The sequence below is a fragment of the Vulpes lagopus genome, chromosome 9, assembly GCF_018345385.1.
Source record: "Vulpes lagopus strain Blue_001 chromosome 9, ASM1834538v1, whole genome shotgun sequence".
Taxonomy (NCBI): domain Eukaryota; kingdom Metazoa; phylum Chordata; class Mammalia; order Carnivora; family Canidae; genus Vulpes; species Vulpes lagopus.
The window spans coordinates 10,439,522-10,452,079 of record NC_054832.1 but is presented as its reverse complement, the minus strand read 5'-3'; the positions used below and the strand labels follow the sequence as shown (position 1 = coordinate 10,452,079).

Below are 12,558 nucleotides of genomic sequence, written 5' to 3'. Positions count from 1 at the left end.
TAAATGAAAGCCTGTGCTGTGCATCTGGGGCACAGGGGCCTCTCAGTCCCCACAACATGCCGACTGTCTGGTCAGGGATCAACTGGGGATGCTTTCCTCACTGTCAGTTTCTTCTCTTCGACTGTGCAGGTGAGTTTGGGGCTCCAGCTGCTATTTCAGCTTGCACCCCAGTCAGAGACTCCTGCTGGCCAGCTGCTGCCTGAGGATGCACATCTCTTTCCCTGAAGCCAGGAACCGGGTCTCGGGGCTGAGTCCCCATCCTTGGTCATGGCCCTTGGGAAGGGAGCCCACCCAGCCTTTCTGTCCCAGTGCCGCCCTGGGCTCCTCTCTCTCTTCCATCCCCCATAGCCCAGTCCATCTCTGCCCTAACCATCTAGCAAATTCTTCCTCTCTGGCCCCTGCCCCCCCCCCACAACGCCCCCACCACTGTTATCTTGTCCCTACCGTTTCTCACCCCAGAGTCTGGCAACTGCCTTCTATTGATCTTCCCTAAAGGCCCTCCGGCCTTTCCATCTGCCATGTTAGTGTGATCCTTCTACACACAAAGTCAACCACATCACTGCTTTGAATAAAAGCTTCCGTAATGTCTTCTCTGCCAACCCATCACAACTCCCCAGCTAAGCCTTACACACCCCTCGTTTGCAGACACTCACTTTCCAACCCTCCCTCTCCCCCAACCTCAGTCCTCTCTGGTGACCTGACTGGTCCAGCAGGAGGCAGTCCAGATGTCAATGTCACCTCCTCTGGGAAGCCTGCCTTGATCTGTTTGCCTCACCTCATTCCTACACATCCTAGCTATTTGGCTAATTACCTTCCCACCCCTGACACTGTAAGCTTTATGACAGCAGGAACCAGGACTGTGTACCTCCGCTGTCTAGCACAAACAGGCACATAAAGGATGTCTGTTGGGAACGTCAACACCCGGTGCTCCAGGAGTCAGGGGGGAGCATGCACCAGATATGGCCCTTCTTGGCTTCCAACTCTCTACTCGCAGGAGCGAAGAGGGGAGTCCGGGAAGTTTGGGTGAATCTGGCAAGACCCTGTTGTCTCTTGCAGCTCACCACCCTGAGAGCATCCTCAAGATCCCACATAGTTCTTGTGGAGTCAGGAAACGAATCCGCTTATGGCCCTCCTTAGTACCTTTCCTGATTCATTCACTGCCATAGCAAATACCTATCTACTATATAGTATGTGCATTATCTGCATGCACAGCAGAGGCACACCTACCTATGGAGATACAGCATAGAAGTAGCTACATATTTATCCAGACTTATGCATATATTTTAATTATTTCTTTGATTCCAACCACTTGATTATAAGATCTAGGAGGGCAATTTTTTTTGTCTTTTTTGTTCACTGATACATTTTCAGGATCTAACGCAGGTCTGGCTTATAACAGGGATTCATGGACTGTGTACCAATTTAGCAGAGGTACACAGTCTTTCCTTTTCTTTCTCACTAAAAAACTGATAAAAATGAAGCATAAATACAGAAAACCGCACCAAAGTATAGCTTCATGACCTATTATATATAACGTGTCTGCCTTTGTAATGACCACAGAGTTCATAAAATAGAACTTTGTAGGGCACTGTTATAACCCTCTCTCCCACCCCCAATCAATCGTTCTCCTTTCCCCTTTATAGTTTTATCATCTATATTTAGACACTACAGCTTAGTCTTGCCATTTTTAATTGAATTTTCTTTATCTTTTAAGTCTTTCAAAAAATGTGCAGGTTCTCTCTTTGTCTCTTTATTTTCATTACAACTTATTTATTAAAGAATATGTGCCGTTGGCCTATAGCATTTCCCACTGCCTGGATTTTACTTTTGCAGACTCATTCAATATCCTTCATCCTCCATGATTCTTGCAAGTTGGAAACTGGATTCAAAACCCTGATCAGACTTAGATTTAATCCTTTTGGTAAGACTATAAACGTGTTGTGTTCTTCTCATCAGGAGACATGGTTGTCTCTGCTTTTGTGCTAATAACATCCTCTGATGCTCAATTCCTAGATCCATTAATTCATTGGGATATTAGAAAATGGTGCTATTTTAATTCTATAATTTCTTTGAAAATTATTAGCATGAATAATTTTATGATGTCTCCACTCATCTATTTGGTGATTTTGTGGTACGCTTCGTGCAGGCAAGACAGAAAACATATTTTTTTCTTTTCTTTTTTTTTTTTTTTTTTAACAATTTCCAAGATAACCAATCAGTTCTCTATCTTCCACCATTGGTTACCAACTTTCAAAAATGTCATTATAAACTCATAAAGCTAAAAATATTTGGTGGGTTTTCACTGACCATTTTAACAACTAGCCATACTAAAGCTAAATGATTTCATCTTTGGACAATGGGAACTTCTTTACCATGGCTTCCAAGTCCTTTAGACATGGCTAATAAACTTGATGGCTTCCTTACTTTCTAGTAGGACAAGATGTTCCAGGCTCATCTTGTGTGTTTCTTGCCGCAGCTCTGGAATCAAATGTATCTTCAAAAAAATTTTTTTAATAAAAATTGGAATATCATTTCAACAGCACTGCCTGTCCCCTTGTTAAGCTCATAGATACTGGGTTGGACATTCTTTATGGGACTTTTCATATTTATATCTCCACTCCAGGATACCACCTTCAATTTTTTAGTTGTCCTATTTCCCTAGGCTCTACTCACTGTGAGGGTTTCTTAGACTTCCTTTGCTTTAAGTGGCCTTGACAGTTGTGAGGCGTACTGGCCAGGTATATTGTAGAATGTTTTTCAATTGGAATTTGTCCCCCCACCCCGCATGATTAGGTTATGGGTTTTTGAGAGGAAGACCACAGAGGTTGTATGCCATTCTCATCCAACATGACTCGTCACTGTTGATGAGAACCTTTATCAGCTGACTGGGAACATTTGTCATGTTTCTCCATGCTTTCCCTCCATGCATACTGTACTCTTTGGAAGGAAGTTAAGCATAGCCACATCCCCCCCCCCCCCCCCCGCATAGGAGTGAGAAGTTAAATTCCACCATTGAGGACAGAGTACATAAATTATTTGGGATTTTTTCTGAATAGGAGATTGATCTATTCTTAATTGATTTATTCATTGAATCATTTATTTCTAACAGGATTAACCCATAGATATTTATTTTATATTTTGGGTTACAGCCCAATTCTATTTTATTTATTTTCTTCCTTAGGTAGTTCCATTTTGGCTCTTGGGAGCTCTTTCAGAGGATTCCTGTGTCCCTCTGACAATCTCCCATCATTGTGTATGTGTGTATTTTAATGCTTCCTTATTTTCTGGCCCTCATCATTGTTAATAGGTATGTGATGGTATAGCATCATTGTTTTAATATGCATTTCTTTAATGGAAAATTATATTAAGCATCTTCTCATATGCTCTTTTGACATTCTTGTACCTTCTCTGGTGAGGTGTTTGTTCAGAGCTGTTGCCTATTTTAAAAAATTGGGTCGTTCGTTTGTTATTGTTGAGTTTTAAGAATTCTTTGTGTATCTTGGATAGAAGTCCTTTATCAGATAAGTGAGTTAGAGATACTTTATTCTAGTCTGTGGCCCATGGTTTCATTCCCTGACCAGTGTTTTTCACACACCAGAAATTTTAATTTTAAATAAGTCCAACTTGTCAGTTGTTTCTCTTGTGTGGATCATGATTTCGGCATTATGTCTAAAAACTCACCACTAAACCCAAGATCACAAATTTCTCCTATGTTTTCTTCTAGAAATTTTATAATGTTGTACTTAGGTATATGGACCATTTCCAGTTGAAAGGTACAAAGTTTGTGTATAGGCTCTTTTTTTTTTCATATGGAAATCCAATTTTTCCAGTACTATTTGCCAAAAAAAAAAAAAAAATCCTTTTTCCATTGAATTGACTGTGCACCTTGTCACAAACTAGTTGATTATATATACATTAGTGTGAGTCTATTTCTGGGCTCACTCTTCTGTTAACTAGGTGTCTATTCTTTCTTTAATATCACGCTCTCTTGATTACAGTAGTTTTATATTATCTTAAAATTATGTAGTATAAATACTCTAGTTTTGTTGTTTGCTTGTTTTTTGGTATTTTATTGGTTATGCTGCCTCCTCTGTGTAACTAACTTCATCAATGGATATCTACAAACTTGCTTGCTGGGATTTTGAGTGATACTGTATTGAATTTACAGATTAGACCCAGTTGGGAAGAACTGGCATCTTAGTAATATCAAGTCTTTGAATCCATGAACATAGAACTTATTTACATTTAAAAAATTTATTTCACTGGTGTTTTTAGTTTTATGTATACAGATCCTGTACCTATGTTGTTGGATCTATATTTAAGTACTTAACTTTTGGTGTTTTAAAAATATTTTCTTTAACTTCAAATGCTAATTTTTAATTGCTGGTATATGGCGGCAACTGACTTTTATATATTGACTTTGTATACTGTGAGCTTGCTACACTTGCTCACCAGTTTTAGGTTTTTGTGGTGGATTTTTTGGGATTTTTTTATGTAGAAAGTCATGTCATTTGCAGAAACACCTAGTTTTATTTCTTCCTTTCCCATACATATACCTTTTATTCATTTTTGTTGTCTTATTTTACTAGCAAGGATGTGTAATATTATATTAAGTAGTTGTAGTGACATAGTACATTCTCTCAACTTGTTTCTGATATTAAGGGGAAAGGTTCCAGTCAGTCACCACTAAGAATGATGCTAATCATAGGTTCTTTGTAGATTGTGTTTATCAAGTTAAGGAAGTTCCCTTCTACTCCTAGTTCTCTAAGAATTTTCACTTTAAATGGGCATTGGACTTTGTCAAATGCTTTTTCTGTGTCAATTGATGTGATCATACAATTTTTCTTCTTTAGCTTGTTAAAAGGGTGGATTACACTGTTTGATTTTCAAATGCTGAATAAACCTTGCCTATCTGGAATATATTCTATTTGGTCTTAGTGTATAATTATTTTCACACATTGTTGGATTTGATTTACTAATATTTCATTGAGAAATTCTGTGTTTATATTGATGAAATATATTGGTCTATAGTTTTCCATTATTTCAAAATCTTTACTGGATTTTGGTATTAGGGTAATGTTGCCCTCATAAAATGAGTTAGGAACTGTTCCTTCCACTTCTAATTTCTGGATGAGGTTATGTAGAATTGTTATTATTTTTTCTCTATATCTTTGGTAGAATTTATCAGTGAAGCCATTTAGATTTGGTGTTTTATTTCTTAGTCAGTTTTAAAATCATTAACTCCATTTCTTTAATAGATATAGGGATATTCAGGGATGCCTGGGTGGCTCAGCAGTTGAGCGTCTGCCTTCGGCTCAGGACGTGATCCCAGAGTTCCAGGATCAAGTCCCGCATTGGGCTCCTGCATGGAGTTTGCTTCTTTTTCCTCTATGTCTCTGCCTCTCTCTGTCTGTCATGAATAAATAAATAAAATCTTTAAATAAAAAGATATAGGGCTATTCAGGTTAATCTTTTCTTCTTGTATGGATTTAGATAGTTTGTGTCTCATTCAACAAATTGGTCTATTTCATCTCATTCATCAAATTTATGGACCTAGAGTTGTATGTGGTATTCTTTTATTATCATTTCAATGTCCATGGGATCAGTAGCAAAACGCTTTCTTTCACTTATGATACTGATAATCTCTCTCTGTGTTGCTCTCTCTGCCTCTCTCTTCTGTTTACTTGGCCAGGGTACTATCAATTTTATTGATATTTTCAAAGAGCCAGATTTCAGTTTTGTTGATTTTTTCTGTTGTTTTCCTGTTTTCAATTTTGTTGATTTCTGTCCTAATTTATATAATTTCTTGCCTTCTGCTTATTTTAGGTTTAGATTTTTTTCATTCTCTCGTTTCCCAAGGTAGAATTTAGATTATTGATTTTAGACCTTCCTCTTGTAATATATGCATTTATTGTCATAAATTCCCTCTAAGCACTGCTTTTACTACTTCTTACAAATTTTGATAAATTGTATTTTCATTTTCACTTAGTTGAAAATATTTTGAAATTTCTATTGAGATTTTATTTTGGCCCATGTGTTAATATTCATGTATTTTGACACTCTCTTTGTAGGCAGATACAAGACATAACATACATATTGTTATGTCTTTTTTGAGACCTGACTTTTTTTTTTATCATTATGTAATGTCCTCTTTGCCACTGATAATTTTTCTTGTTCTGAATCTCTTCTGATTGAAATTAATATAGTTAACTACAGCTTTATTTTGATTAGCGTTAGCATGGTATCTCTTTCTCCATCCATTTACTTTTAACATATTCGAGTTTTTGTATTTAAGTGGGTTCTTAAATGGTCTGACCTGTTTGTCTTTTTTCACTTATTTTTCTCTTTGTATTTAGTTTGAGAGTTTCTACTGACCTATATTCAAGCTCTCTGATTCTTTTGTTGGCCTTGTTGAATCTACTGATGAACACATTCATAATTTCTGTTGCAGTGTTTTTATTTCTAGCATTTGCTTTTGATTCTTTCTTAGAATTTCACTCTTCTTAGGCTGCCTATCTGTTCTTGCATGGTGTCTACTTTTTCCATTAGAACACTTAATATACTGTGGTTGCTTCAGCAGCACCATAAACTAAAATTGGAAAGACACAGAGAAGATTAGCATGGCCTCTGCTTAAGGATGATGTTCAAATTCATGAAGAACACTTAATACATTAAAAATAGTTAAATCTAAATAGTTAAATAGTTAAATCTAAATTCCTTTTCTGATCATTTTGGCATCTTTGTCATCCCTGAGGCTGATTCTAATGACTGCTTTGTCTCTTCTTTCCTTTTGGGATACCTTGTAATTTTTGCCTGAAAACTGGTCAACACTGTATCAGATTGGAGAACCTGAGGCCAATTGGTCTTTACTATGAGGATTTCAGTGAACCTCCCTTGGAATTGGGCTACATTTAGTGTTTGCAGTAGCTATACAGGTATCAGTGGCTTCAGATCCCTCTTGTTCTTGTTTTTGTCTTCCCTCTTGAACTGGGCTCTTCTGAGAACTCCTCCTCAGAAAGAGTCTGTGTCTTGCAGTTCTTTCAGCCATAGTCCCACCATTAATATTCTGAATTCTTGTCAGTGTGGTGGGAAGGTTGGGAGAGGGGACTCTGCCTTTTACTCTTCTTTTTAATAATAATAAAAAATTCTTCCTTCTCACCTTCTGTTCCTCTCAAGGCATCCCTTGCTGTGTTTATGTCCTCTATGTTCCTTCTTTTTAGGTCTTCATTTCTGAAATGTATTTTTCTTTTCCTTTTTATTTCCTTCCTGAGCTCTCTTGTTGAATTTCTAAGTTTTTCTATTTCTGGTTTAGGTTGTTATTTCATGTCTTGAGTCACATGAGATGCTTCCATTCCTTTTGAAGTAGTAAGTTAAAGATTTGATATACGTTGTGGGTTTGTTTGGAGTGTTTTCATCAACTGTAAGGACATTGATCTACTTTTTCCTCTCTTTTTTCATATAATAGCTGAGCATGGGATTGCCAATAGCATGTTTTGTTGCTCACCTTTGTGTCAAACTAACTTTGCTGAACTTCTAGAAATAGTGTGGTTTAGGAGGGTTAAATTTTACCTCTCCAGAGCTCTCTCTTTAGTTGTTTTTATGTGGTGTTCAAAAGTGTGATGGCTATATTCTCTTTCCACTTTTACAACAACCCTGGCTTCTCCTCTTTTCTATAGTTCTTACTGTGGACTGTGGGATCTTCTTGATTACCCCCACACAGATCCTTCCAAGGTGCTATCCTGGGAGGGAGACAGGGTGGTCGGTGTGGCAGGTTCCCAGTGTGTGACAGTTCTCACTCTTCAGACCCTACTGTAGGCCTTTGCACTCAATGGGTGCTGGATTGGACAAACTCTCTCACTTCCAGTTGCTTTTTCAATTTGCCTTGTGGTACTTCCCAGTGAATATTTATTGGCTAGATAGATATTCTATCTATTTGGAGTTCTTTTGTTCCCAGACATGACAGGTGCCTACTTGCTTGTTTCTGATTCCTCCCGCATGGATGCTGAATGTCACACTAGTCCTGTGGCTACTGGGAGATTGTCTCCACCCACTTCCATTTGAGAATTTATGGAGCATCATCTCATCTGTTTTCATTGTCAATACAGTCCACCGAGTGTTTGGTTTTGCTATCTAGCTTTTCAGATATGTGGGAATTTTGAGAGATTCAGAAATACATCACCTTCTGCCACCATGTCCCTGGAGTTCCCTTTCTCCTTCTCCTAGTATCCCTGCTAATCCAGAGAAGGTCAAGCATGGCCATTCTTGGAGTGTTCCCTAGCTTGAACCCCTTTTATCATTGCAGACACAGAGCCTGTGTTAGTTCACTCCTTTTTCAGCCATGGCGCCCACTACATCTTCACACAAACCCTTTACTCTAGACTCTCCCACAGGCCCTCTACACTACAAACACAAAGTTTTTCATACCCCTGTGCCTTTGTCAGTGCTGGGAATGCTCTTCCACATACTCTTTCTATCTCATCCCGCTCAGCTCAACATACTACCTTCCCTACAAACTCTTCCTTAAGCCATCTGGTCAGAATGAAATGGTGATTTTGGTGCAAAGTAGCTAAGTAGTTAGAAACACAGACTCTATCCTGGGTTCAATTCCTAGCTCAGACATTATATAGGTATGTGACCTTAGATAAATCCTCATCTACAAAATGGAAATAAGAGTGCCCACTCACTTATTGGTTGCCTTTGAGGCTTTGCTGAGACAATCTGTGGCAGGGATTTAGCACATTCCCCCTAATGACACACTCATTAACTGGACGTCATCATTGATGTCTCTCTTTCCTGTTAAATTACATCTTAGAGGATGCAGACCTCCTCTTACAACATTATACACCTTCAAGGACTGGCATATTGCCAACCTGTATTAGAATTTAACAAATATGTGTCAATTACATGAAAGGGGAAAATTCGTGGCAAGTTTAGGGAGAAGGGACTTTACTTGAGAAAGGAGGCAGCAGCTTCCTTAAAGTTCAGGAAGAGCAAAAAGCATGGCCACTGGACTGACCCAGGACAAAGTTCAAATGCTGGCTCTGGTACCTGTGACCTGTACAATATATGTCTGGGTCTGATAGACTGTCAAGAGCCTAGACTCTGGAATGAGACTTCCTGGATTGGAATTTGGGCTATGACATTTTCAACAGTGAGACCTTGTACAAAGTATCCCACTACTCTGGGCCTCAGTCCTCTCCTCTTTACAATGGGGATGAGAGCAGTACCTACCTCACAGCGTTACCATGAGGATTTCATGAGTTACTGCATGTAAAGTATTTGGAACAGTGACTGGCCTCATATAGGTGTTTGCAGTATGATTAAAGTGCCAATTTCTCTGGCCCAGGAACCTAGGATGCTGAATCTATCTATGAACAACAAAGAGGTGATGAACAGAGGAACAAAACCAGGGTGATAGAGGCTCAAATACTTACTTGCTGCCTTCATGGGTGCAATGTCAAAAAGAGTGGGACCTGTTTTGATTTTGGTTGTTGTTTTTATTATGATTATGGGCAAGACCATTGCCAGGGCAGAGCAATGGGATTACGCAGAGAAAGACAACCAGGATAGACACTGATGTTGTCAAACATTTTGGTGTGGATCCTGGATCCTATTATTTTAAATTCTGATCTCTTGGAAAGATCAGCTGGCTGCCTCCAGGTGAGGGACCATGAACTCACAGAGATATTTCATCTGAAAACTTACCTTGAAGAAGGAAGCAAACTTTGTATGGCCGTGATAAACAGAAGAAGGATAAATGCACACACCAAGTTTGACTTGAATACTTCATCCCTCATTTGAGAATACTGTAATTTAAAAAAAAAGGAGAATAAATTACTTCACAGCAAAGGTGGACTTCAGGATCAGTTAAGTTTTACCAGTACTTGGGTTGAGGGAAGACAGCGAGAAGAAATAAGCATTACATGATCTTTTTTGTTTTTTAAAGAGGAATCTGTATCTTAATTAACCCTTCATGGAACATTAACTCTATCCCTCCCTCCAACCTTCCAGGGAGAGCCCAGGAGTGAATACAATTCCCTTTGCAGCAAAAGGGAATGGGATGGGTACTCTGCGCAAGCCTCTCCAGCTCTCCTCTCTCTGAACTAGCATCACTTGGACCAACAGAAGAGCACACATCCATATGTCACAAATCAAATTCACATTGACTTTCTTCATGAGTAAACTTAAGTCATGGATGGGTCTTGTGCTGTTTTTTGTTAGGTGTGAGATACAGGCAAAGGTTTCACCTGAGTCTTCCTGCCTCCTTTTTTTCATGAAAACTATTAAAAAATAAGATCACAGAATATTAGAAGAGACAGCAGCCTAAGAGAGCTCCAGCGAGTGCGTTTCATTTCACATGGAGAAACCCAAATGATCGCCCAATGTGCTCCATGTCCTTCTGTTGTTTGCTCCAGGCTGCCCTGTGGAATGGTGCTAACTTCATTTTGATTATCCAGAGGGCTCAGTAATTTCACTGTTTAGCCTGAAAAGCTTCTGGAAGGCCAACACTCTATAGGCACTCTCCCTATTCCTGTCTAGTTTTCTGAACCATCTTGGAATCCCTAAATGAAGAAGAATCCAATTAGTTCAGAAGAGGGAAAGGATCTTTATAACTGAAGAATTAGTCTCAATTAAGCCTCTCATTTTCCCTCAATGCCAGAGAGGTCAAGCAACTTGCCATAGATGACACAGCATGCAGATCATTTTTAGGTCAGGGGAACAGAAAGCTAAGCCTGGCTTAGGAACTTTGTAATCCCTGGTTTGAAATTCCATAATTATATAAAAGAAATAAGTAAATAAAATTCTGGCAATACCGCAGGCTCCACATCCCCAATACCAAGAGAAGGTTTGGGTCAGGTCAACGAAATAATAAAATCAGTCCAACTTGTGGTTGGTGCGGTAGTCACCATCAACAGTTGCATGATTTTTATTCTCTTGCCTACTTCTTGGTGTGGTCAGGGTTTTAGACTTAATGGACTGCTCCGTGTTATGGCTAATATGTGGGGAATAGCAATGTCCTGCAGCTGGCAAGCTCCACGGGGGAAGTGCAACACTACTCAGAGAGTGCACGTTCACTGCTGCTTCGGGGCAATGATTTTTCATCTGTTCCCCAGTACTGAGACCTCTGTCTGCTTGCTGGCAACCTGCTTGGTGTCTGGAGGGGAAACTGGAATATTTCCCCAAAGAATCATGAGAAGTCACCCTCACTCCTGAGAAAACCTACAGAATATCTGTATTACAAAGAGCGCTACCTAAGAACAGGAACACAATCGTAGACAGGTTTCCACATGCCAGCATGGAAATCAGTAAGTTAGCCCCAAAGCAGTTAACACAAGGGAAGATACATGTCTGAATTTCTTTTAACAACTAATTGTATGAGATATAATTATCCCTTGTCAGCTGGCTCATGAATTTCACACCAGCAGTTGTGACATTGACCTGATCGTGAGATTTTTAAAACAACAACAACAACTTTTAGTATACCTAATCCATATCTTCCTCATTTTCTGCATCTTCATCATCCCCACCATCATCACCACAGCTTGGAGTTGTAATGGCCTTGAGGAATCCTTTCTGTGATATCCCTAAGATCTACTCAAATGCCTGCTGATTTTCCTCAGATGACCTTCTCTGCTTTGTTGGGGCAAGTGGATTTCTTTCCTCTGGACTGGGGCAGTCTCTAAACACCCTTGACTTGGTCACTCCCAGTGCCTGAGAACTCACTCCTTTGCAAAGGCTTCCTTTTCCCTGTTGGGTCCGTTTTTACCATGAAGAGATCTTTCCTATAGATCCCAAGTCTGAGTCTCTGCCTCCTTTCCTTTCCTGAATGCTTCTCACTGATGACCTTCAAAATGTCACATAGTCATCATTTGTCCAGCCTAAAGTTGCACATGGCTTTAGGTGTTTCAGGCAGGCTGGAAAGACTTTCTCGGGTTCCAAATCTTCCACTCTGTCTGTGCCTCACTGTGAGGGAAGCCAGTTTCTTTGAACTTCGCTTTTCTGATCTGTCAGATAGGGAGATGAATATAATTCATAGGTTCCCAACGTTATTATCTTATTTGTCCCAGAATTTAATAATAAATTCTATTATTTTCACGTCTGAACTCCAGTGCCAACACCGTCACAAGAAAGAGTCTTCTAATATTTGGGACCCTGATGTCAAGTGAATGTAAAATGCCAGATTTCAGAATGGAGCACATGGTTACTTTGGAAGCACAAAAGAGGACAGAACTATGGAAAGAACATTCCTAATTGGCTCCGGATAATAGGGTACTGACATCGGGTAGTGATTCATTTCACTTCCTCTTGACTTGTGGAGGTCTGAACGCTCAGGCTCGCAGCTATATTAAGTTACACGTCCGTTCTCTCCTGCCATCACTAGACACTGCTCACCTCACGTCTATTCTGTCCTCATGCAGCCCCACTTATCCTTTTAAGTCTTAGTGGTGAGCAAAATGAACTAACCTAGAATGAGACTACCTGGATTGGATCCCTGGCTCCAATACCTCCCAGCTATAGAGCCCTGGACAAGTTTACTAGGCTTTTTATGCCACGGTT

At 39.5% G+C, this 12,558-nt stretch overlaps 1 protein-coding gene and 1 non-coding gene across 4 annotated transcripts in view; one reads left to right on the top strand and one right to left on the bottom strand.

The window, feature by feature from the left end:
- Window positions 1-12,558, bottom strand: part of ADCY8 (adenylate cyclase 8) — a 203,551-nt gene that overhangs the window by 50,993 nt on the left and 140,000 nt on the right. For all 3 annotated transcript variants that reach the window (XM_041768492.1, XM_041768493.1, XM_041768495.1), the window contains one exon: window positions 9,706-9,806. In XM_041768492.1, the coding sequence (XP_041624426.1) occupies window positions 9,706-9,806 (101 nt within the window). The remainder of the gene's footprint in view (window positions 1-9,705; window positions 9,807-12,558) is intronic.
- On the top strand, window positions 6,567-6,672 carry LOC121499242. Its single transcript, XR_005990068.1, has one exon. It is a non-coding gene; the product is annotated as a U6 spliceosomal RNA (small nuclear RNA).